Genomic DNA, 25,646 nt, shown 5'->3' on the forward strand with positions numbered 1-25,646 from the left:
TCATTGCAACAAAAAAAAATCCTATTTACATTTTTCTTATTGAGCTTCAAAATGTTGTAGATTTTTTATATAGGAAGGAATTGCCACATACATGAGAACTGTGTTGTACAAAATACATTTACAGTTAGTTTTTTATTAAAGAAAAAGAAAACCGTTATATTTTCCCAATTCTCATTTTTTTGGGGGGGGGTCAAAAACCAAATTCTGTTTATGTATTTTTGTCTCAGTCAGTTTAATAACCATGTGTAGCAAAAATAATTAACTTTATGGGACAACATTAAAGTTTCGTAAAACATTTTAATTACTGGGCTGTACAAAAAACAAACTTCTTCTTTGTCCAGCCTACATTTGTGTTTAGTGTGAAATACTCTTGTCTGTTTAAGGGGTGCGAACATGCATGATTGTGTGTCTCTGGGTTGGACCAGTACCCAGCCCCCAGTGGCCCTGGGCAGGAATAAACAGGTGCAGAAAATGGATGGTTGGATATGATCCAAACTGATGAAACGATGTGCAATTTTTTATTCTTTTTTTGTAAAGTGCGCAGTACCTCTTCTATGACAGAGCATCAGCTACAGTCAGCGCAGCAGATCCATCTCTCAGTTTAGTGAGAGGCGGAGGAGCAGCAGCTGACTGTACCATAACTGACACGCAGTCTTTTACGTGTCTACTTGCTGACTGCCAGCTCTTCTTCACCTACAAGCTTCTCTAAGTGAGGACGTGAGGAGATGTGAGAGGGAGATAAGTGATGGCAGGAGAATCTGCTTGTGTCTCCTCACGATAAGCTCTCCGAGGTGTGAAGCATAATGGCAGAGCGATAATATTTTAGGTCATGTGAAGACGGGGGATATGAGGAGTTGCAGGTTAGCATAATTAAAAGCTTCGACTGAAGTGTTTCAGCTCTGCCTGTCCAAACAGTGATACTAAAAACCAGTAATTAAGTAATTTATCAATATGAAAAAAAAATTCTCGCACAGATTTTTTTCAAAGTAGGCAATTTCTCTAAAATTATCCATTTTTGGAGGTTTACAGCTAGATAGCCATGTTCTGTAACTTTGAGAGGATAAATCTGAATTCTCAGGGTGTCATAATATGGTTACACACTGCAGTCAATAAACATCAAAGTTTAAAAGGATAAATTAGTATTTTTTTTTAAGTGAAGACTTGTCTAATTGTGATCAGTAGTGTGGACCTTATCAGCTGTAATTTCAGACATAAAAAAGAAAATGAAGAAAGAAGCAAGTCTTTGTCACTGCTGAGCTAATGGCAACCCATGCAAGCTGCACTTTGTTCAAGTTACTTTTTGTCCCGTCGCTGCGCAAAAAGGTGCAACTAAAAATATCTTCCATCCATCCTTCTGTCACTGCTGCTGTTAGAGCAATAAATGAGGTACCGACTTTCATTTTGGGATGTGGCTGCATCTTGGTGCAGGAAAGCTTTCCTTCAAAAATTGGGTCGTCATGTCAAAATCCAAGATGGCCACCACCATACATATATGAAAACCATGCAACCACAACAATAATCTGAGGAAAATATGCTTTCTAGTTTGTAAAAGCTAAGATTAACTTTATATAATAACCTCTATAGATTAATCTAGGATGGCAAAGGCAACCCTAGATTATGCCATGGTGGCCAAATTCAAGTTCAATTATCTTTATTATCCTGAAGAGGCAATTTGTTTCACAGTCCGTAGGCACACAAAACATCCATATTAGAAAATACTTTAAGACATTAAAATAACAGTACGGAAATCATCATCGTTTGTTGAGAAACCTGATCACTTCAGGGATGAATGAGTTTTTTCAGTCTGTTCGTCCAACATGTGGGCAGCAGGTACCTGTGTCCAGATGGAAGCAACTTGAACTCACCATGGAGTGGATGATCAGGATTTGCCAGAATCAGCCTGGTCTTGTTCACTGGCCTTGCCTTCTCATAAAAGTAAAATCAACAGTAAAACCACAGAGCTGCCGATAAAAATACATTCTCTGATGAGCCTTTTAACAAAGTGCGTTCACATGGGGGGTCAAAGGTCAGTTTGTTATCAAGACCATTTACCAGATATGTATATTGTTGCACTACCTCAACAGTTTCACCATTAATGACCACAGGAGTGGCAACTGAAGAGTCTTTTCTAAAATCAAAGACCATCACCTTTGTCTTAGAAACATTTAACTTTGGTTAGTGATGCTGTGGGAACCGGCTGCAACAATCGTTTGTATATAAAAATAAGTAAAAGGGAAAGAACGCAGCCCTGAGGGGAACAGGTAGATGACAAAAGAACATCAGAGGGAACCCCAATGACCCTCACTCGCAAAGACTGAATAGTTAAAAAATACAAATGCCAACCTGAGGCCAGAGTCAAGACCAAGGCCACCATTGATCACTCTTTGGCTCTGGCATTGTGCCTGGTCATGGATATAATTGTTCCTACCACTGGCCAGAATGAGTCACTCTGCGCTGCCTGGGACATACAAACAAACAAATAAAAAAAAATAAAAAATAAAAAAAATATATATATGTATGTATATATATATATCACATTTTAACATCTGATCAATTGCAGATTCTTATAAGTCATACTCAGTTCAACTATTTTCCTATCCCATCCATTTTTTTTACAGATTTTTGTTTTTGTGCCAGGCAGCCAACGTCTGCAGTGACAGTGTTGGATTGCTGTATTTGTCTGAGGAATGAGGGCAACAAAAATAGAAACTGTCAGTGCTGGTTACTGTAAATGTTCATGTTATAAAACGGACAGTTATGGTGTTGAGAAGCTTCCTGCCAGATGCAAACCTCTTCTTTCATCCAAACAGGAAGTCTTGTTTTGAATAAATACCATCCTTGCTGCCGCCATGTAGGAAAGACGGTCAAGTCTTATTAAATGGTGTTATAAATACATGCTTAATTATTTGCCATAATAAAATGTAATTGTTTTGACCTTCATCTGACACACAGGAATAAAGGTCTGAGATGCATCAGAGAGACAAGCTATGAGGACAGAAATGCAGAGGAAAGCGGTTAAAAACAAAAAGTACAAGAGCCAGACTTAAAAAAAAAAAAGACCAATCTGCTGTAAGTCAAAACTGTTGGAGATACCAAAACATTCAACCAACAGTCCAGCAGTACATGCTGTTTGGCAAACCAAAGAACGTTCAAATGCAGGTGATGCAACGTTGCATCAGCTATCACACAGATGGACAGAGAAAGCAACAACGATGTGTTGTTTTTGGTGCTGTGAAAAATTCAAGACCTATTTTATTTCCCTCCTCTGGTGAAAAGCAACTAGGTTACTGCCATATTCAGCAGGTTATTTACCTCTGAAATGTTTTCTGGCTGGGATCCAAACTCAGCAGGGACCCAAATGGAGAAAACCTGGACCCGAATGCAAACGCTCTCATTTTGTTTGAATAGTCTTGTTGGCATAAAACTCAACTGATTCACTGCAAGACATAAAATGAAGTTTTACCCTGTACACAGAGGTCCTGCTGAGATAGTGGCATAAAGTTATAACAACAGATCTACAAGAATGGAAGATATCCCCTCAAAACCCAAACACGCATTGCATTCAAATCACTGCAGGATAAGGGGATACATAGAACATGTAATAGTTTCATTTAGCAATAAACGTGTAAAATGAAGGTTAAAATAGTGGTTTACTCTCTAAGATATAACAACGCATTTTAGGAAAATTGCTTATAAAACTCCGTAGCTTGATTTGACCTATTTTGATTTTACCAAATGAAAAGATATCAATGTTAAAGAAAGTTACAAGAACAGCACACGTATCTGCTACAGAATACAACTATTTCACAGTATTGTTGTAGATAGCCCCCCCACAAAAACCTTGCGGAAAACGATAACTATTAAAACACCGGCAAGGTGTCATGCCATTCCTAAGCCTTTACCTCAGGGACAAGTTGAATAATGTACAGTGATCAAATTTTTATTCAACTTTTGCATGATTAAACTAGTTAAATAATGCATTAGTGGGAGCAGCAGTGGGAGCATTGGAAGAGACAGGTGTACTTAAAGCAGTAACAGATTGATGGAGCGAAGCGATGACAAGGCTGTGGGGGCGTGGACTTCAGGTCAGACAAGTATCTTAACTGCAAACCTGTCTCCACTTTTAAAACCAAGATTTTGTTTCTGCTTCATTCAAGACTGACTGTGCATGCTGAGACAAGTTAGACCAAAATACACCCCAGCCTGACCTTCAGGGGCTATGCAATAGATGTTAACACGCATCAGCCGCAAGCATTGATGGGGAGTGATAATAGGACCTGAGGCAGCCCTGTGTGGGCTCTAGCCACATATTTTTCGAATGCAAATCAGTAGCCACGTCCTCTTTTGTTAACTAAGGTTTGTACAGTGTGTTCTCCTTCCTTTATCGTCTGAACTGCCAAGCTGGTGGAAATGAAAAGCAATGCAAATATGCCTGGCTTCTATGAGTTTGCAGATAAAGCAGGGAGACCTTCAAACTGCGACGCTTCATCTGCTTCAGTCTAGCTGCAACCGAGGCATGCAAATTATACCTGAGACGCAGAGAGGAGGGACGCCGCAAGCTGCACAGGCGCAAAGCTGGAGCTTGAGATAGTGGAATCTTACCCGGAGCAGGGTTAATTGGCAGAAAACATCTAGAGAAAGGTTTGTTCGTCGTGACGATCAACCAGGAAAAAAAAAAAAAATGTACACTCATTTATGCTCTGTACTATCAGAGTCGTGACAGTATAACACTTGTGCAAAATGTTGGCCTCTAATTTTTTTTTTTTTGCTCCCAGGAAAAGATGTGCTCTAATGATACTCTGGAACAAGAATCAGCTGAATGTTGTGACTTTAAATCAGCATTACATTCACATCATTTCTCCCCAGAGTTTTATAGGCTCTTTTAGGAGTTATGGGATCCTTATTGTTGAGTATTTGCTTGTGATTTGAACGTTCTACAATGATGTATGAGCCTAAAACTCTTAAATGAGAGCCTGCAGCCAAACTTAAAAAGTAAACTAACAAAGTGCCTGTATGTATCCTTTTAGTGGAAAAAAAAGGCACGTATGGCAGTTCTTCTTCATGCACGTTTTACCACTTTAAACAATAAATCTAATTGAATTACTGCACAGGGAAGACATCGTGACATTTCAATAAGCTACGTTTGTAAACTCACAGACAGCCATGGTGAAAAGTGCTCTATATTTCAATTTTAAGGTTTAACACATCACTAATTCAAAACAAAATGTGCTTTCACCACATTAAAAATGGATCATTCTAACCTCAAGAGCACGACGTATAAAATATTACACGATGTCAATATTGAGTTAATGTCCAAGTCAAAATGCAGAGGCAGCACAGTAATTTTGTGTATGTATGCAGAACGGTTCAGTTGGTTGTAGAGTCACTTTTTGCAACAATAACTTGACAGACAGTAATTGTCTGTATAACCACAGCTGTCTCTCACATCGTACAGGAAAATGTTGCGCCAAGGCAAAGTGCTAAAGTCAGCTGGAAAACAAACCCAGAGTCTCACCCCTAAACTGCATTTGACAGTTGGTATAAGTTTTTTATGCCATTATTATTATTTTTTTTTTTACAAAGCAGGAGATTTGGATTATGACTAAGCCTTTTGTTTTAGGTCTTTCCATTCAAAGGACAATATACCAATTATGAATAAATTTGTTATGTTGCAGGTTTGCAGCTGTGCTGCCAAGTACTTTTTGTTTCATGTTCTGTATGTCTCCAAACAAGCCCTGATGTGGTTTAACTAACTGTTGCTGTAATGAACTTAAACAATGAATCAAAGTTCATGCTAAATCATCCAGGTTCAAACTCCAATAATGGTCAATCAGGTCATCTGGACAGTTTTTTTTTTTTTTTTGTGTAAAGACATTTCGCCCTCTATCCAGAAGGCTTCATCAGTCTTAAGAGTCCCAAGTAAACTGTTTTCCCCACTAAGCAGTACACTCCTTTAGTGGAGCAACCAGTTTGCTGGTGATAAGATGGTTTCTGGAGGCTGTCCTGTCCCCCGTTGACTCCTCCCAGGCAGGCAGCCACAGCCAAAGTGGTTCAAGACATTAAAGTTCATGCGCAATCATACAGGTTCATAATCCAATAATGGTCAATCAGGTCATCTGGACAGTTTTTTTTTTTTTTTTTGTGTAAAGACATTTCGCCCTCTATCCAGAAGGCTTCATCAGTCTGAAGAGTCCCAAGTAAACTGTTTTCCCCACTAAGCAGTACACTCATTTAGTGGACCAACCAGTTTGCTGGTGACAAGATGATTAAACAATGAACATACAGAAGAACTGAGCTTTGTAGATTAAAGTTCATGCTCAATAATCCACGTAGAAAAATCCATCAACTTTAAATCAAGTTCTCTTGACGGTTTCTTTTTGTTGAAACGTTTCGTCTTTCATCCAAAAGACTTCATCAGTCCGAGGAGCCACAACAATGGTCTTATACATAGCGTCTTCACATAGTGGGTCAACCGGTTTGATGGTGATAAGATGGTTTCTGGAGCCGGCTCTCTCCCCCGCTGACTCGTCTGAGGCAGCCATAGCCAAAGTGGTTCAAAACATCAAAGTTCATGCTCAGTAATCCAGGTAGAAAAATCCCGCAAGTCAGGTCCTCTGGACGGTTCTGAGCTCTGAAGAGTTTGAAAACAAAAAAACGTGATGTAAAGATCAACTTTCAGGATATCCTGTTCTGGGAGGACTGGCAATTGTCACGTTTTTCCTCCATCCATCATCTTTACCTGCTTCTTTCTTTCCGGGTCACGGAGGTCACTGGTGCCCATATCATGTCATTGTGTGAGAGTCGGGGGACACCCTGGACAGGTCTCCAGTCCATCACAGGGACACATAGAGATAAATGAGACAAACAACCATTCACTCTCTCACTCACACCTAGGGACAATTAAGAGTTACCAATCAGCCTAACGTACATGTCTTTATGTGCACGAGTACCCAGAGAAAACCCACACATGCACGGAGAGAACATGGAAACTCCACCCAGAAAGGTCCCTGCATGGCCGGGATTTGATCTAGCGACCTTAGGCTGAGAGGCGGCAGCTCTACCAACTGAACGACTGCTCAGAAAACTACTCAAATGTTTTTCATGCAAATGATTTTTTGGATGAATCAGAGATTTGAGACGGTTTAGAAACAGACCTGGGACCCTTTCCTGGTGACTCACTTGAGAGCAGCCATTGTCTTTATCTTTCCAAGATCTGTGCTGTCATTTTATCTCATGGTATGAAAAATAAATATTTGAGACCCCCACCCCCCCAAAAAAAATAAAAGATATAATTAAAAAACAAAATGTGCACAATTTTTTCAACAATTTGTATGTATTGGTTTGTCTCAAAACTCAGATTTGTTAAGTACAGAGATGAAAGTGCTTTGTTTACACAGGGTGTGGACCCAGACTTCAGATCTTCTGTTTCAATCTTTCATTTAAATATTTTGTTTAATTAACTAAATTGCTCTTGAGCTTTAGAAAAATAAATTATTGGTCTGTTTAATTTCAGACTAAGAACATAGTTAATCTACCTTATTTTCCGCTGTACACGTACTGTCAATATGCCTAATAAAGTGGGAAAATCCATAAATACGTCACTTCGCCGTTTAAGTCGAATATATTATGCGTCACCGCTGATGCGTTGCATTTGTTACACGTCACCATTGTCAACCTGGAAATGTGGGCCAAACCCAGAAATGTGGGCCGGTGTTGTGACAAAAATCGATTGGCTGCCAAATGGCGGCCGTGGGAGCGTGCACAGGTGGACTTTAACAAGATTAGCACTTAAAAACAATTATTTGTTTGCTCGAAATTATAGTAAAGGTGTGTCTCAGTTTAACTTTTCTTAATAAATGCACTTTGACGGTCAATTCAGCTGCATTTTCAAAAGTATTTGCTGCCTCTGTGCTTCAGGAGCGTGCTCTGAGGGAGGAAATCAGGAAGGAGGAACACTGCGCAGTTCTTATTTGTTTGCTCGACATTACAGTAAAGGTGTGTTTCAGCTGAACTTCTACTTAATAAATGCACTTTAATGGTCAAATCAGCTGCATTTCGCCGGGGCGACGCAGTGAAACGAAGCTGATTTAAGTTCCAGGCGAGCTGGACAAAGGTGGCAGGCTATGGCAAGCCAATTGTGCCATTAATAGCCATTTTTACCCATTACATGACACAATGGCATGCCATACGACTCGAGTGCCATCTAGCGGCTGAAAATGGTAGTGCTCAATACTTTCAGTCAGAATCAATGAAAACGGTCATATCTCAGTCAAACATTTGGTTATAAATATGGAGAAATTCCATAATACATCACTTGTTTAGATTTATTAAGGGTAAAAAATTTAAATAAAAGTATTTTTGATGGAAGATTATTGTATTTTTATTGCAATCTGACAAAATCAGAAATGCCGATTTATTTTTGCTTTACATGGAGCTCAGAACTTAATTATGGTTCACAACTTTAGTTTCTAAACTTACTTTGCAGAGTTTAGCATAGATTTTGAAGATGTAACAATTAATTTACCAAACAATCAAAAGCTGAGAGATGGAACCACAAAGAGAAATACAATGCGTTCAAGAAATACAAGTTATAAAAAGTGACAGAAATGTAACTCACCTGTAATGTTAGTAGCAATGCCCTGACTATGATTCTAGTAAGTATGGCAAGAAAAATCTTGTTAAATATAATGAAAGATTTCCTACCTTGCTAGTCATCCACAGCTCCGGTGACGTCTCCACGCTGTTAAACATCAGCATTTAATTCATGGAGTCAATGTTAGAAACAATGAATGGCACCAAAGACCAGATTCATAAGCTGTAAAATCAGTCTCACCTAAAACATGAATGCTGTTTCAGACATCCTTTACCAAATTAAACATGTTTATTTAGGACAATAATCTGAACAATGAGATTAAAATGGTCTCGAATGCCAATATTCAGTGCATGATTTTCATCTGCAAGTAAATAATAAGAGAAGGCCAGTTTCCATCAAAGTCAAACAGAGATTAAATCAATAATCAAATGGATAAAAGTTTGTGGAAAATAGAGCAAAATGCAACTCATTTGCAGAAAATAAATCAAGTAATTTATATATACTGGCTGAGATGACTCATGCATGAATATAAACTCATCCTCATTAGGTGGGCAACAATCAAAGTACCTTGAAAGCCAAAGTTTTACAGTGCATGCCTCTTAATCACAAAGTCCTGTTGTGATTGCTGCCACATTCAATAACATAATACATTATTTCCAGATGGGGGGGAAAAAAGTAAATAAATAAAAAAAAATCAGTCTCTATGGTGACCATTGTAGCTCTAGGACTGAATCTCATAACTTACATGTTACATTTATTATGTGTTTGCAATAAGTGTCAGAGAGTGCATTTTTTTATTTTAGAAGGCTTTTGCTACTGTTAAACTTATTCTGTAATACAGCAAATGGTTTTATTTTATAGTTGTCACTGTATTTTATGGTTTCTATAAAGCACTTCAAAGCTTATTGATTAATTTTGCTGAGGAAAATGGAGTCTAACCTTGCTTGATGGAAAACACAAAAATATTTTTTTTTTTTTAACAAAGTGATTGAAGAACGATACGTCTGTGGTGGAAGGACTAAACAGAAAAAAGGTGGAGAGGAAATAATTCAATATGCCAGAAGTGTGACAGTCACTAAGTTTATTAAAATGGTTTGCTCATAGTTAAATACTTTAGTGGTCTCAAACCAACTGTGCCAACAGACTGTGAAATAAATGTGCATTGAAAAGTACGTACCACTTGCTTCAGTCTGCTGCCAGGGTTAACAACTTCAGCCTTACAAGGCCAGTAGTGCTCAAACAATTTGCAATTAGACATTTTGAAGAAACACTTATTTAAAAGTTCCACACAGTACCACTGAGCACTCCTATCGCCCCTGACTCGACACATTTGCAGTTTTTTGGGAGCATACAAAGTCCTTTGTTTAATAAAACAACTAACTGTACCTCAAATAATTATACCCCATTTAATAGCATTCAGTACAATTAAAAAAATTATTATAAAAGTGTATCAGGTTACAAACTATACGTAATCTTTTAACTCATCTGAAATCATGGAAATGAAGACTCTATGACAGTGATATGTTAATCAGCATCACCGCATCCTGATGAAAAATAAAAAAAATTAAACATTAGTGGTTGCATTTAACTTTAAACAGGGTTTTATTAAGTAACCGTGATAGATAGGTAATAAACATAATGTTCATTTGTTAAGTGCAATGTAGGGCTGGGCGATGTATCGAGTATACTCGATGTATCGCGAGTTTTTCAATTTACAATGGTTAAAATGGCTCTATCGCAACCATAGAGTATTATTAGACTTGAAAATCTGTGTAGTTCATTTCCTCCTGTCTGCACCAACTTCACAAGGATCCTCCTTCTCCCTCACATGCTGCTTCACATACACTTACTAAAGGCTCCCACGTACGCGAGCGTACTTCACTCCGCAGAGGTCCGCGCGTACCCGATTAGACTCAACGCGGACTCGAAGTGGACGTCTGCAAGCCATGTCTGCGCAAAGATCAATTTTTACAACCGCGTACGCGTACTCGGTGTCGCACAATAAACTGCCCGGCGACGGACTGTGTTGTATGCGACACAATGTATTAAATTTTCCTTCTTCATCCCTGGTCTGGTTTAATGGCCTTTTCTTTTGTTTTTTGTTTTTTGCCAAGAGGCAAGCGATCTCTTCCTCCTCGTTCGTTGACCCCATGACTGAAATTGTGAGAAATGAAGGAATTTGTCACGAGAGAATTAAAATTAGGCCTGGCGTGGCTGCGGGAGGGTCTGAAGATTTCCCAGTGGGCCGGTCTGATTTGTGGGCTGCAGGGCCAGCGCTCCCTGTTTTGTTTTTTTTAATAACTTTTTATTAACAACATATAAACACAGAACACCGTTGCCGCTCCTCCTGGGCTGCCAGCTGCCTCTACCTAGAGCTGCCGGTAGCTCTCGGTTAGTTATTTTTTTGCGACCTGTCAATCAATCCTGTAGGCGTGTCATCAAATAACCAAATGGCGACTTCAATTTGTCCCAAAGGTAAACGCCTCTTGCCTGCGGAGCTGGGCTGCAGCCCATCAGGGTGTATGCTCGAGTATGAAGCCTCAACCGTCTGCGGACAGTACGCGCAGTATCCGCGCAGCTCACGGAGTACACACAGTACGCCAGAGTCTGTGGGAATCTTTACGTTGTGAAGGAAGCACAGCTGAAGAGGATTATTACTTACTACATGTAAATAAATGTCTAAAAAACAAACTTTAATATATGAAAATAGTTGATTTTTTTTAGACATTTATTTTGTACAGTTACAGTTGTGTGTTAATAAATGTGCCTGTGTGACAACTGGGACAAAGCTTTGACTCAGAAATATATTTTTGTTATTACTTTATGGAAAGAAAAAATATTGATATATATATATATATATATATATATAAATTGTAAATCACGATTTATCTTTAAAACATTGAGATATTAATTTTGGTCCATATCGCCCAGCCCTAGTGCAATGTTAAAAACACCAATCAGAGTCCTCCTCTGTTATACATTCTGTGTAAAGCTGCTCTCTCCGGTCTGTTTCAGGTAGCTTCTCTTATAATGCAGGCAGCAGTGTAGATGGCTGCAGCACTTCCACGTCTTCTTTCATGTGAAAATAGATCCTGATGTGCGACTGTGGCTTCGGGCTAATGTGAGCAAGTCAGCGAGCACATTCGTATTATCTTGCTGACAGATGACAGTGAATAGGAAAACAGAATTGTGGAATTTACAGTACTTGGGAAAGATTCTCTAAAATGTGGCACTGAGCAGTCTCATTTGATCAAATGAGTTTGCAAATATAACAGTAGCCTTTAAGTGCAAAATTAATATTTGTTCATGCAGGTTTTTCGTAGTTATTCAATACGTGTCTGACTGAACCAAACAAAGTTAAGAACATTTTTTGAAAGCACAAGTTGTCGCTAAAAATCATTTTTGAAATGCTGCAACAAACTTTAAAAACTGTTCTTTTTCAAAGAGACTCAATTCTGAGAAGAGATCATCCATTCACATTGCATGGGATGAGGAAAAAAAGGCAGGCAACGTTAATAAAAATGGAGCTAATGTTCTTTGCGGTATGAAGTTTGTCCCAAGCTTTCAGCTTTGACCAGATGGGATCTCATCCACAAGATCAGATAGAAGACGCCCACTTTTAACTCTGCAGCGCACGACAAACTCAACAAAGCCTTCTTCTCAAAGGCATGCCGTCCGTTCGTGCTCCCACTGAAGTCTTTTACATAAAATAAATGTGGCAGTGCACATGCAGCTTTGATGAGGTTAAAGTGAGACGTATCAGTCTTAACTAAGGCAGGAAGAGAAACCAGATCAGAGTGATGACATGGAACTAATCTGCGGCGACCTCTGCCATCACGGCGAAAATGATGACACACTATCCTGAACATTCAAAGGATCCTTTCGGGCTCTTAAAACAGCATGTCTGAGCTTCTGTTTGTGTTTTCCCCCACAGCTAAAATGATGGAGCGTCAAGCTCTGTGACGGCGGCAGCACCTACTCGTACATTCAAATCCCCTGAATTTATGGAGGAGGTGATTCAAGGCTAAGCTGAGTAGACTTCTATAAATAAACGTCACCTTGCTGTATATTTTCCGTATCACACCGTCAATGGGAGCTGCCATACCATAAGAATATTTTCTAATCCCTCTCCGCTTGTCCTGCCACCTGCTGCAGCTCCTTCCTTCAGCCTCCGGAATCCCTTTCCTCCAGATATAACCGCAGCAGACACCACCCTGTCTCTGCGCGACCCGTCCCGCTCACAAGAACGGCCCCGAACCCACATTTCTGGGTCATCGCTGAGCTCGTAGATAGATCCATCTTCCACGCTGTGTTCCAAAGACTCCAGAGAGGAGTCGGACGCCTCGTCGCCCAGTGCCGTTAATGGCCAACCGGGTAGTCCTGATGTAGAGCGCAGCTTGTACTGGAGCAGAACGCTACGCCCTTTGGCCTTTTCCTCTGGCTTGTAGCAGCTGGATGGTTGAAGGGACTCCTGAGAGGAGGTGTCGCTTCGGTCCTCGCCTCCGCAGGCCGAGTCTGGACCATCCCCAACAGAATCCCTCTTCAGCAGGTCAGGAGACAGAGTACTGGTGCTCGCCACAAGGAAGTCCACAGGCCCAGAATGAGCATTGAGGGAAATCATTCCTTTCCCTGTAACAATTATGCACGATTAATATTCATTTGCTGTCTGGTGAGAAAACAGACAATGTTTCTGTTCAGCTCTGGGTCCAAGTCATTGCCAATCACATCAGCTCAGTAAGAGTCTTATGCAAGTCGCCGGCTGAATTGTGTGAACTGAAAATGACTTGAACCTAGCTTCGCATCATGTGTCATACACAGTTAACAGCAAAAATTTATCATAATTCTGTGACTGTTGAAGCAATAATGCCAGCCATGGTTTGTGGGACATTTACATATTATTCAATAAACTAGCTGGCAATAAGGTGGCTGTGAAGTGAGGGTTGTGCAAGTGGAAAACCAATGGCCTCATTCACTTGGCATGATAAACAAAACACTGCCAGGCACTTTTAAATTATGCTGCAAGAATACACATACAATATGATTTGTGAGCTGCCTGCCTGATAATATTCGCACTGATTCCATTCGCTACATGAAAAATGCGAAGTGAGACCTCAATAATGGGCAGTGCAGAGTAATTTTCTACCATAAACAGTTTCTTCCTCTTTCTTTTGACCTCAGAAGATGCGGTTCAACCGTACCTGTTATTTTAGGGATGCCCTCCAGTTTTGGAACTGGAAGAGTGATGATTAAGCCTTGAGCTGTGCCCACCCATAACAGACCTTGGCAAATTAGAAGACTTGTGACACGAATGCTCTGTTGACCTGTAATATAAAAAACATTGACAGAAAATTGAATTTTCTGTACCAACTATTGTTAGGTAATAAAAGAGCAAAAGCTGCAACAGATAAGTCCCTGCTGACTAAATCCTGCCTGAGGTCTTATACAATAAAAACAAAAACTTTTACTTTTGGTCAGCTCTAGCTCAGTCTGTGATCAGTCTCTTGTTCTGAAAGCTTGTGTAAAACGATCAATTGTTGGACCTGTCTACTTGTTGTTAACCCAGCGGGAAAATACCTTTCACAGAGACACAACACAGGGAACAAGACTCTGTGGCGTTGCACATTTTTGCCAGAGATCTGAGTGCTTACGAAATACTGAGCTTCAAAGTTTTCACCTGCTACTGTACAGGTGTTTGCTTTGGGGGGAACGTGTCAGAGAAACATGACATAATCTCTTGTGCTGCTCAAAGGAGCCAGTTGGACCCTCTGATGTTTACACTGCTTCCTATGGGTGATATCATCACAAATATACACTGTTGTGCGTCTCCATGTCTCACATCAGTCTGCCTGCTAACGATATGTAAAATAAGGAATTTTCAATGACAAAATAGGAGCAAGACAGAAAAGACTGTTAGTTGGCTGAGTAACCACAAGTGCTAAAAATGCATAACAAAAAGAACTAAAAAAATGTGTAAACACGACTGCTGAGATGTTTCCATTGCTCACTTACGAAATGCTTTGACAAAGTGGATGCTTTCATTTAAATAGACACTAAAGTGAAGTACTTTTTGCAGGTCTTCATAAGAAGTCCAGTCAAAGGCTGGAGATTAACAAATCTATCCTACTAGTTTGAAGGGAAATCAGATGAAGCAAACCGACACAGTGTTGGCAAAACTTCACTCAATCCTTGAACCTTTTAAAAGTCATCACAGTGCTAAAAAAAAAGAAGCTCACAACAGCTTTTAACGGATCTAAATTATAGATTCATCCTGGTCCTTTACTGCTGGCTACGAAACGTTCCAAAACTTCTTCAACAAAAACCTAAAGGACAGTTAGGATGCTGTTATCAATAAGGCAGGATATGATGATACTTTTTTTATTTTATTTTTTTTATTTATTTATTTATTTTATTTTTTTAAACAAAGAGCGTTCTATGTAAATTGTTTTGACCAGATCACCTGTAAACCAGTTCTATTTTTTTCTTATTTCTTAATTTTGAAAACACTTTAATGAGTTTTAGTGCAGTGGTCCCCAACCTTTTGTGCACCACGGACCGGTTTAATGTGAGACAATATTTTCATGGACCGGGGGAGGGGGGGGGGTCTGGGGATCCTCTCCCAGATAATTTTGAATAAAGTAGATGCCATTTCCTGCATTCTTGTGTATTTCACAAAGGTTTATTACCGTAGATTAACATGAATCAAAAGATGTAAACTAAATTGTTAGGGATGCACAATATCGGCATGGTATTGATATCGGACGATATTAGCGTTAAAGTTCAATATCGGACATAAGTTTAAAGAGCAGGATCATTTCTCATCTGCTAATTGTTTAGTTCCTTGATGAGCTGCAGCGCAGCTCTGCAGGTAAGGGGCGTTTACCTTTGGGACAAACTGAGGTTGCCAATTGGTCATTTGCTGACACGCCTACTGGATTGATTGACAGGTCATGTCACAGATTTTACTCTTAAAAAAAACAAGTGCTACCGCCGGCCCTGGGTGGAGGTGGGGATTTTAACACAGAATGATGACAACAGTAGACAACAAAGACAACAATAGACAATTGTAAAAGGAAGCATACAAATTGAGAAGAACAAGTGAAAGAAAATGGTATTGAAAAGTTAAACAAAAAACAGCTAGGCTGTAAGACGATGTAGAATATGAAAAACAGCCAGGAAAAAACAGGATTCTAAAAAAATATATATATATTAAAAAAAATTAAGATTAATACCCCACCAGCAGTCACATGCCAAAGTGCCCCTGGGCATGCGCGTAGCCAGGGGGGGTTCGGGGGGTTCGAACAAACCGCCCACTTTGCCAATGAAGTCCCACCTACAACTCCCGCGAGATATAGAACTGCGAGGTGAAGACGACGTTCACTCTGTCCTGGCTTGGAAGGCAACACGGTGGATTCAAACGGTAAAATTACATTGTGGTTTTTGATTCAACTGTTCATTTGTGTATTTAAAGTAGTACCGTTTGCGGGCTTAGTTTGCATTTATGTTGTTAGAGTTAAGGAGTGGTACTGTGCCTTTAAGAGGATGACGTCTTTCATTCTTCTTCGGTGTTTTTTTTTTTTTTTTGTGTATGTTCGGGCGGGACTCGGGAGTACCGAAGTGTTCGTTCGTGTCTGGGATGAGTTCTGAATAGAAGACTGGACACACACGCTATTCCCCTCTCAGTGTGTTGCTCTTTCTCCACTCACAACCGCCTATTTGGTAACACAGATTTACCTCACACAGCAGTGTTTTAACTAGCTAGCTAATTAGCTTGTTTACACATTTGAAGTTATGTGTACCACCGCCAATGAACCAATCAGAGTAGTCCTACAGGTCCACTTTTTCTTCAAACGAACCGCCCCTCATAAAATCCTGGCTACGCCTATGCCCTGGGCAATACACTGAACCCCTCGTTGCCTCCAATGTGTGTCCCATCGGTGTATGAATGTGATAAAGCTCTGATTAGTCTCTTTAGAATGATTTGTTCAATTAGCTTTGTAGAGATCTAGTATAGAGCTGTATGAATGGGTAAATAAGACACAGATTGTAGTGTAAAGCGCTTCGAGTATCTCGATAAGGTAGAAAGGTGCTATATAAGTACAGTCTATTTACCATTTACCACCTACCCCACCAGGACACATTTAAAGAAGTAAAAAATAAAAAAATACAAATAAATGTAAAGGTATTTCCCCACAGATACTTCTTTTAAACTACTTAATTGACTATGTTTGAATAATAGTTATAAATTTGAGCTGGTGTTTGTTTGTTTTAATCTGATAAATTCAGAAATGTATTATTTTCACAAATAAATGCTAAATAATCTATATGATGAGGTTACTCAGTGATTTAAATTAAAGGTTGATTTTCATATTATAAAGTAAGACAAAAGAAAATAGATACTGTAAAGTTGTTAAGAGTATTTTTATTTTTTTACTGCAGACACGTTTTTGTAAAACTGTCTTAGTGACGAAAGAAAATAATTACAGGGTCTTATTAATCGAGCACAGCCTTTGTTTCCAGTTTCAAAGGCAAAAAAATGTGTTGTTTGGATTTATTTTTGCATACCGTTTTTGGCTTGTTGTGTGGTTTTATTTTATTTATTTTTTTTGCTCTCACTATGGCCTAGTTATCTATAGAACCATTTGCCACACCATCCACGGCAGCCCTAATTGAATTACCCTACCACTTCTTTGAACACAACCTAGCCAATGCTTATTCACGCGTGTAGCTGTTGTTACATGTTTGTTCTGAGCCATGCTTTGGTTCTGATGCTTTGTGTAAATGGCTCAGTAGTGTGCTTAATTAAATCATTGTTGTGTTCAGAGATGAATCCTTCAAAACAGGAAAAAGACGCTTGGTTTACTAAAGGGAGTAAAACCTGAGTAAAAAACCAAAAAGAACAAATAACAGAGCAGAAGAATTTACCATACTTTTCGCCATATAAGTCACACCTTTTTGCATAAATTTGCAAGTCCTGCGACTTATACGGCAAAGCGACTTATTTATGTTTTTTCTCATATTTATAACCCAATTTTTGGCTGAGATCTGACGATTTCATATATTCTGACATGGAAAATATTGAACACTACCATTTTCATCCACTAGAGGGCCCTCGACGAATATGGCAAACCAAGTGTCTCATTAATAAGTAAAAGTGACTATTAATGAGACACTTGGCTTGCCATAGAAAGTCACCTTCATCTCGCTCCAGAACTCCTGGAGCAAATGTCAAATCAGCTGCATTTCACCGCGCCGCCCAGGCGAAATGCAGCTGATTTGATTTGACTGTTAAAGTGCATTTATTAAGGAAAAGTTCAACTGAGACACACCTTTACTATAATTTCAAGCAAATAAATTGTTTTTAAAGTGTTAATCTTGTTTAATTCTTGTTAAAGTCCTCCTGTGCACACTCCCATGGCAGCCATTTGGCAGCCACTCATTTTGTGGCACAACATCGGCCCACGTTTCAGGGTGGTCAGCGGTGAGTCGGAGAGATTTATTTGTCATACACACCACACGTGATACATGAGGTGGGACGAAACTATGTACATAGGGTCCCAGTTACATCCAACAAAAACACAAATTGTAAAGAAAAACATTAGTAAGATCCGAGTCATGAACTAAGAATACACCAAGCACTAATGGTACAGAAACAATGCGCCAAAACAACAGCAGCACAAACATGAGTCTGTCTGAGCAGATGACGCATAAAAAACGTGACGCATAATAGATGCGACTTTTAAAGCGAAGTGATGTATTTATGTTGTTTTCCACTTTATTAGACATTTTCGGACTGATGCGACGTGTACGGCAGGAAGCACAGTAGATCGTCTGTGTAAGGGTTAAAGCAGCAGGCTAGGTGTTGGTAAATGTGTTCCTTTTTGTTTTTTAAAACTGTCTCCCACCTGTTCACATGTCCTTAGAGTCTTTTTGTACTTTGGTTGGAGAGCCTAATTTATGTTTATGAACACCCACTCTGGGGTTACTGTGAAATCTCAAGTTAAGTCTGAAGATGTGAGGCCCAAGCTTTGTCTTTAGAAAAGTGCGGAAAAGGGATAATGACAAAGGCACTGGAGATTAAAGAGGTATAGCTGCCCCTCAAGCAGTCTTGCACCGCCAATGTTTGCAGCGCTGCACTCCGCAGCGTGCTGTGAGGGAGCTGGTATTTGCCTTAAAAAAAGTAACTTTACCAAAGATAAATGTCTCCCTTCCATGTGTCGCTCAGGACTGGATTTTGTGAAATTATTTTTTTCACCCTAAGGACAGAACTATTAAAGGCATTAAACAGAAGAGATCAGCAGTTCCTTCTGCCTCTGAAACTTCTCTGTTGTTTACCGCAGCTGGAATTCCCGGTTGGGTATAAATCACATTAAAGGAAACGGATTAGAGGGTATATCATTACTGCCTGTCCTAAGTCAAGGAGAAACCTCCAGGAGCAGGAGGCCCAGTGAGGAGGAGAAACTTATCGAAATTTCATGTGCAATGTCTGTGATTGTGGAGCGTCGAGGGATCTTCTTTTCTCCTGTGAGCTCAACGAATCACAACTACAGTCGAAGATCTTTTTTTTTTTGTGGACCCCAAAGATATGAGTCTAGCAGCACTTTTTAAATGCCCTAGAACTTCCATCAGGGCCAAGGCCCGAGGCCACCTTCCTTCAAATCTGCTGCATATTTCAAGGGAGACGAGATGCGCTCGGTGAAAATGACCTTCGAGTCACCACTTTTGTCCAGATATCATGCCCGTAGAGTTCTGTCCGTCTTAAAACCTCCTTCCTCTGCCATCTAAGAGACTTTAGTGTTTAACTTCCTGCCTGTTGTTATTCTTTCTTTTCTCATTTCTCAAGAGAAACTTTTTGTGTTATTTTTATACATAAAACGGAGTGCTGCAGTGCCTTTAAGTAACGCTGTAAAAACATCAATCAATGTCCCGCGTGGTTTAATACGAACAAAAAGCTTTAAATCCTGATGCATTAGCAGCGCTGCTTAAAGCTCGAACAGACCATGCTGTACAATAAATGAGCTAATGAGCCTCACGCCACGGCCTGAACATAGTTATTTTGTTCTATCATATCCCCATCTTGAATACTTTCACTCTGCTCAGGTGCTAATTTCTTTATCATAGTTTGTGCTTTAAAAAGAGGACATCAAAAAAGAAAGAAAGGAAAAAAGAAAAAGCATCCACACACGCCGATGAATATTTCATCCGTCCAAAAGGAATGCCCAGTGGAAGTAATGGGCTATCTGTGGAATCCTAAACGGACCGCAGCGAGAAGTTAAATGACAGTGAGAGGATTTTAAAGCAGAGCGGATGAGATGAAATGGGGAAGGAGAGAGAGGGAAAGTGGGACAGAAAGGTAAAGCAAAATAAAAAAAGTTAAGAATAAAATACTTGTACAGTAGTTCCTCGTTTATCACAGGGGATCTGTACCCTGAAGCCCCGCGGTAAGTGAAAAACCGCGAAGTAGGAGTAGTTTATATATATATATATATATATATGAGCGTATTAAACCCTTCACACTCTTGCAATATTCTAAACAATGTTTCTAAACTCTTAAAGCTCTAAAAGAGCACAGAGTGTCATGAACTCATCTCTCTGCCTCCGGCTGCACTCTGTGCTTGTGGCCACGCCCACTTCTCCGGTGCAGAACGGTGATCGACAGAAGAGAAAGGTGGAGCTGCAGGAGGAAGTTTGTCCTGCAGTGTGGGCTGCACAAAGGTGCAGCAGGTGCTAAATAATTTAAAATAATTCATTTTAAATAAAAAATTAATGCCGATTGTGCGGCTCATCCATCAATCAGCCAATTGTGTTTCATGTCCAACCTTTTTTTGAAAAACCGCGATAGAGCGGGTCCGTGAAAAATGTACCGCGAAGTAGAGAGGGACTCCCGTAGTGTATTTGCAATAGGGTAAATCGGGCACCAAACCAAAGAAAGGATAGACTTACAGAAAAATGTCCATGACTTCTCAAGAATATTTACACTGTCAAATTTGACACATTTCTAATAATTTTACAACATTTTCACATTTGGCTTTGTAACTGCCCAAGATAATTATGTAATGTTTGTTGGTTTAGTATCTTTATTGGTATTTAGTAAGTAGTATTTTAATTAGTATTTAATAAGAGTGACCACTGGCTGAGTGACCCACTCTTTCAGGGATGAAGATGTTCACATCCTTTATAGAGCGGAACGTTAGTTTGAGAGAGGAGTGAAGGAAGCCATCTTTGTGAAGAGAAACCATCCATCATTAAACAGTAACGGACACCTCCATGTTCAACTGTCCTCTTCTTACAATGCTGTTATTGCTAGCATCACTCAGCCCTCTGTGAATAGCAAGCGGCCATCAGCGCACTAACGATCTGTCATTAGGCTGATGGTCCTCCTTGATCATGTGAACAGCTAGTTTTGATCCACTATGCTAGGTGCTAGTTATAAGACTGAGTTTGTTGCAGCTCCTCAGACTGACGAAGACTTTTGGATAAAAGACGAAACGTTTCAGCAATTTATTTATTTATTTTTAATCCGTCCAGAGGACCTGACTTAACTTTGTTAGATTTTTCTACCCGGATAATTAAGCATCCATCAAGATATGTTGGTTAAGTAGTACTAGATCCAAGAAAACCCTGGAGTAAAAGAGCACACCCCTCTGCAGAGACAAAGCCTTTTTTTTTTTTTATTAATGAGCTTTTAGTGCACACGTACAACCAATACTAAACAATAAAAAGAACGTCATAAAACATCTGTACCGGTGCTCAGCAGCGTTGAGCGTGTTGAAATGTTGATTTCCTGCAGCAGCTCCAGTGTTTCTGTATGGAAGAGACGGATGGAGGAGCCCTCAGAGAACGCCATCCACACGCCTCCACCAGCGCACGCCATGTGTGTAACACTGACCATGGGGTCTGGATGGACTTCAAATTTCTGTAACAAACACAATAATTCTGTTATAAAATGCAACCACCCACATCAGAAATAGAATAAATTATTAAAATTAAAAAGAGAAAAAAAATCAAAAAACGTTTTCAACTGGACTGTGGGCTTTCTCTGGAACGTTATTCTGCTCCTTGAGCAAAACATTGTAAATAATAATGAAGCTTTTTCTTCATATAATCAGTGGACTTGTAGTGTTATAGTCAAAGGGTATTTTTTGTTTCTTCAAATATTTTTTTTGTATTTTTAGGTTTGCTCTCTACTCCGCGAGAATTTTGGTAAGAGACTTGTACTTTCTGTGTTCAAGTACATTAAATATAAAAAAAAAGATCCACGTCACAAAGAAAAGAAGATAAAACTTCACATTGCCTCAAACTCTGGTTTACTAAATAATTTTTCCAATTACTTGACATCCACCCATCTTGGATTATCTTGCTTAACCCTGAATGCCAGAAAACACCTTGTAACCGCTACCTTCCTACCAGCCACTAATTTACATGAATGCCCTGCCAGTTCCTTGCAGATGTTGGATGCTGTCTATCATGGTGCGCTAAGATTCATAACTGGTTGTAACTACCGTGCCCATCATTGCACTCTGTACTCCTTTGTCAGTTGGTCGTCATCATCTACGCGTAGGCTCTCACACTGGTTAATTTTCATCTATAAATCCCTCCTTGGTCTGCTACCTTCTTATATCTCCTCCCATATGTTACGCCATCAGTGCAGTTACAACATGTGCTCTCAGGACATCATTACCTGCAGCGTTCCCTAAGTGCGGACTGAACTTGGCGAAAAGGCTTTCTCCTACTCTGCTCCTGCAACCTGGAACACCTTGCAACAGGAACTGAAGTTGTCCACCTTGATTTCTTTAAGGGATTTCAAACATTTAATAATGTCGACAGAAAAATCAAAGCAGATGTGCTCTTGTTTTTAGCATTTCATCCTGTTTTACAGCACCCTGATTTATTGTTTTATACAGTACTCTATTTTAACTGCATTTTTACTGTAGTTTATTGTTATTGTTGTCTTTAATTTATATGTTCTGTCTGGAACTGGTCTCACTTGTAAATGAGTCCTCGTGGCTCAATGAGACTACCCTGTATAAAAAAAGGTTGAATGAATTAATCTTTACTGCTTCTTCCTTTTTGGGTCACGGGGGTCACTGGTGCCCATGTCCAGCAGTCACTGCGCGAGAGGCGGGAGACACAGTGGACAGGTCTCGAGTCCATCACAGGGACACAAAGACATTCATTTCTCAGTTAAAGTTTACTGTTCCTACTTTAAAAGCAGATTTAGTTGACTGATGAAGTAAAACAGCCCCCCGCCCTAGACAATGCTATACACTCGCTTTTGCAGAGATCCAAATGTCTCCGGTACTTTTGTAAGTTATAAAGTGCCAAACGCACAGAGTATGTTTTAGCATGATTCTTTTGCCTTCAATCTTTTTGGAAGCACAATGTAGCAAGAGTTTTAGGCTCGCGCTCCTAATGAGTTGCTTGAAATAAAAGCAATGAGCCTTATCGTGGTAACACATGCAGCCCCTGCGGTCTTCGACGTGACAAGGGCTGGTTTGGGCATAATCTTGAACCTCATATCACTGTCAGTAAAGAAGTTGCACGAAGCCGGGCAATTAGTCAGTGTGGATGACTGAGTGAGGATGAGAAAGCACCGCCCACCCCCACTCAGAAGCACCAGCAGACAGGGATTACCACCTGTTTGTGCGCCCTTGCCAGTGGGCCCACCTTTGTTTGAAATTTGGGTAAAGGAAAGAAGCCTTTGATGTGTTTTCTCTGTTAATTGACTCTACAGCAGAGGGTGCCAACTATGTCTGGAAAACTAAACAGAATGCATCTCCCTGATTTTGCAAAAAAAATTTAAAATAAAACATAGTAAAAAGCCTAATTTCACCTCCAATAGCGATTTGAAACTAGATAAGTTGCTTTAAGTAATCTTCTCAGCGATGATGTTCGATATGTTGCATGCCATAATTATCACATTAATCATTATCAAGCACGGTGGCACTAAAAGGGACTTTCATCTCATCAGTGGCTAACATACTGTGGTTGCTGAATGCCATCTTGTCGACCATATGTTTAAACCACCTGAAGGGCATTCTGCTAAGATAAGAACAGTACGTCACAACAGACATACATGTTAGAAAATATTAAGATAAGCACAAAAAGCACATAAAAGGCTTTTTTCCGTTTTATTTTAGGGGAATCGTTTATTTTAATTACGGTTATTTTATATTACATCTAATGATAAGCCAGATTTTTCATTATCGAATAGACAGTAGATGAAATGTGCTGAATGTCTGTTGAGCTGTGCTATACAGGGATAAGTACAAGTCGCAACGGTTTCCCAAACCAACAATCTGGTATTAGTCCACTGGATCCAGCCTTGCTTTCAAAGATGAGGTAGTCAGTGAAGCTTGACAGTAGTAATGTGGCCTTTTCCACTCGGCTCAGCAGTGTCACACTAAAAGCAGCATCCCTCCTACGGTCCACCTCCAGCAGTGGGAAATAACAGCAGAGCTCGAGTCCCAAACACTACAGCTGGTCTGAACAGCTCATTAGTCCATCATTACAGCAGGTGACAAGGTGTCTTTATCTTTTACTGTGAGCTAGGTCCACATCTCCACTCGGAGGGCGAGGGAGTTGAGTGGACAGATGAGTGATAGGTGAAACCAAGAAGAGCAAAAAAATAATACAGGGAAGAGGTAAGAGCAAGGTCTACCAGTCAGTATTGATCAAAGCCTGCAAGCCCATGCATGTCCTACTATGTTAGTGTCTGGTAGCACTGGAGCAGATAAGACCTCCACAGGGTTGAACTTCAAGGGTTTTTTATTAATAGCAAGACAGAGTCGTTAAAAAAATGTCTGCGTTATCACCAGATTCAATCAGTCACTACTGTTCCACGAAATTATAAATAAAATTTCACTGATTGGTTGAGATTTCCTTAATTTTCTCCCTAATTAAGCCATTTCAAAATCAAATTGTGCTCCTCAATTCCTGCTGCTACTTAGCCCTTTATTTGCTCTGATGAAAATGTAAAATGGGTTTGTAGTTAATTTATTTTGCAATTTTGCTCTCACGCCCAGACTTGTGTCAGCAGTGAAACCTTTAAAACATAATGAAATGTGGTACAATTGGCTTAAGTAGGGACTTTGGCGAAGAGGACAGTTGGCCGTAGTCATTTTAGTGAAAATAAATATTCATAAAAACAGCTACGGATGGATAATTTTCAGAAACAAAATGGCTAACAGAGGTGTCATTTAATGTTGCTCTGTTTCATGACTTTCATCATGGACCTACACATTTTAGAAAACAGGTACAAGGTCACAAGTTCATTCCTTCCAAATAAAATAGGAAAACATGAGCACAAATTTTGAACAATTACTTCTGCAAATCTATAGGAAATACTGGACCCGTTCTACACAAGTACTTTTAAAAATGTATTGTGCTTTTGTTCACCCTTTGCCAAAGCTTTCACAAAATATAGCAACACTGATTACATACATAAAACATAATATATCTTGACGATGTTCACAAAACCCAAACTATACCTGCTTAGAAGACAATCCATAATATTTACCACAATAAGGGCACTTTATCTTAGTTGGCATTTAGAAATAAATACAATTTCTAGCTTTCACATCTTTGTGAGAGCAGGGACTTGATCATAGTAGTGATGTAACATTTGCTTTTCTCTGAATTTATTTTTAAGACTACACTAAAAACCAGGGTCTGCAGTGGCAAATATCCATCCGTTCACTTTCTTTACCCACTTGATCCTGTTCAGGGTTGAAGAAGCTGCTGCTTTTCTCCAATGGTCAACAGAAGAGAGAAGTGAACACTCTGGACAGGTTGTCAGTCAACCAGAGGGGCACTCACACACACACTTAAGGTCCATTTAGAGTTTCCAAATAACCTAACATGTATTTTACTGGACTGTGAAAGAAGAAAACTCACACATGAGGAAAACATGCAAATCTCATATGGAAATGATCCAAGTCATGTTTTATACTTGTGATCCTTTTCTGTAAGCCAACAGCACTATCCAACTGTCCACTGTGCAGCCAGGTAAAGTAATTTTATATATATATATATATATATATATATATATATATAT

The 25,646-nt window shown here is 39.6% G+C and overlaps 1 protein-coding gene across 1 annotated transcript in view; it reads right to left on the reverse strand.

Annotated features, from left to right (window-relative positions):
* Positions 1–12,590: 12,590 nt before the first annotated feature.
* arhgef10la (Rho guanine nucleotide exchange factor (GEF) 10-like a) overlaps positions 12,591–25,646 on the reverse strand; it is a 138,876-nt gene continuing 125,820 nt past the window's right edge. Inside the window, exons 20-23 of the mRNA XM_037678961.1 lie at positions 25,081–25,083; positions 21,335–21,506; positions 13,792–13,914; positions 12,591–13,222 (exon numbers count right to left, since the gene is read on the reverse strand). Coding sequence (XP_037534889.1) covers positions 12,672–13,222; positions 13,792–13,914; positions 21,335–21,506; positions 25,081–25,083 — 849 coding nt within the window. The 3' untranslated portion in view covers positions 12,591–12,671. The remainder of the gene's footprint in view (positions 13,223–13,791; positions 13,915–21,334; positions 21,507–25,080; positions 25,084–25,646) is intronic.

Source organism: Nematolebias whitei, chromosome 7 (genome assembly GCF_014905685.2).
Source record: "Nematolebias whitei isolate Nwh7 chromosome 7, NemWhi1, whole genome shotgun sequence".
Classification (NCBI taxonomy): Eukaryota; Metazoa; Chordata; class Actinopteri; order Cyprinodontiformes; family Rivulidae; genus Nematolebias; species Nematolebias whitei.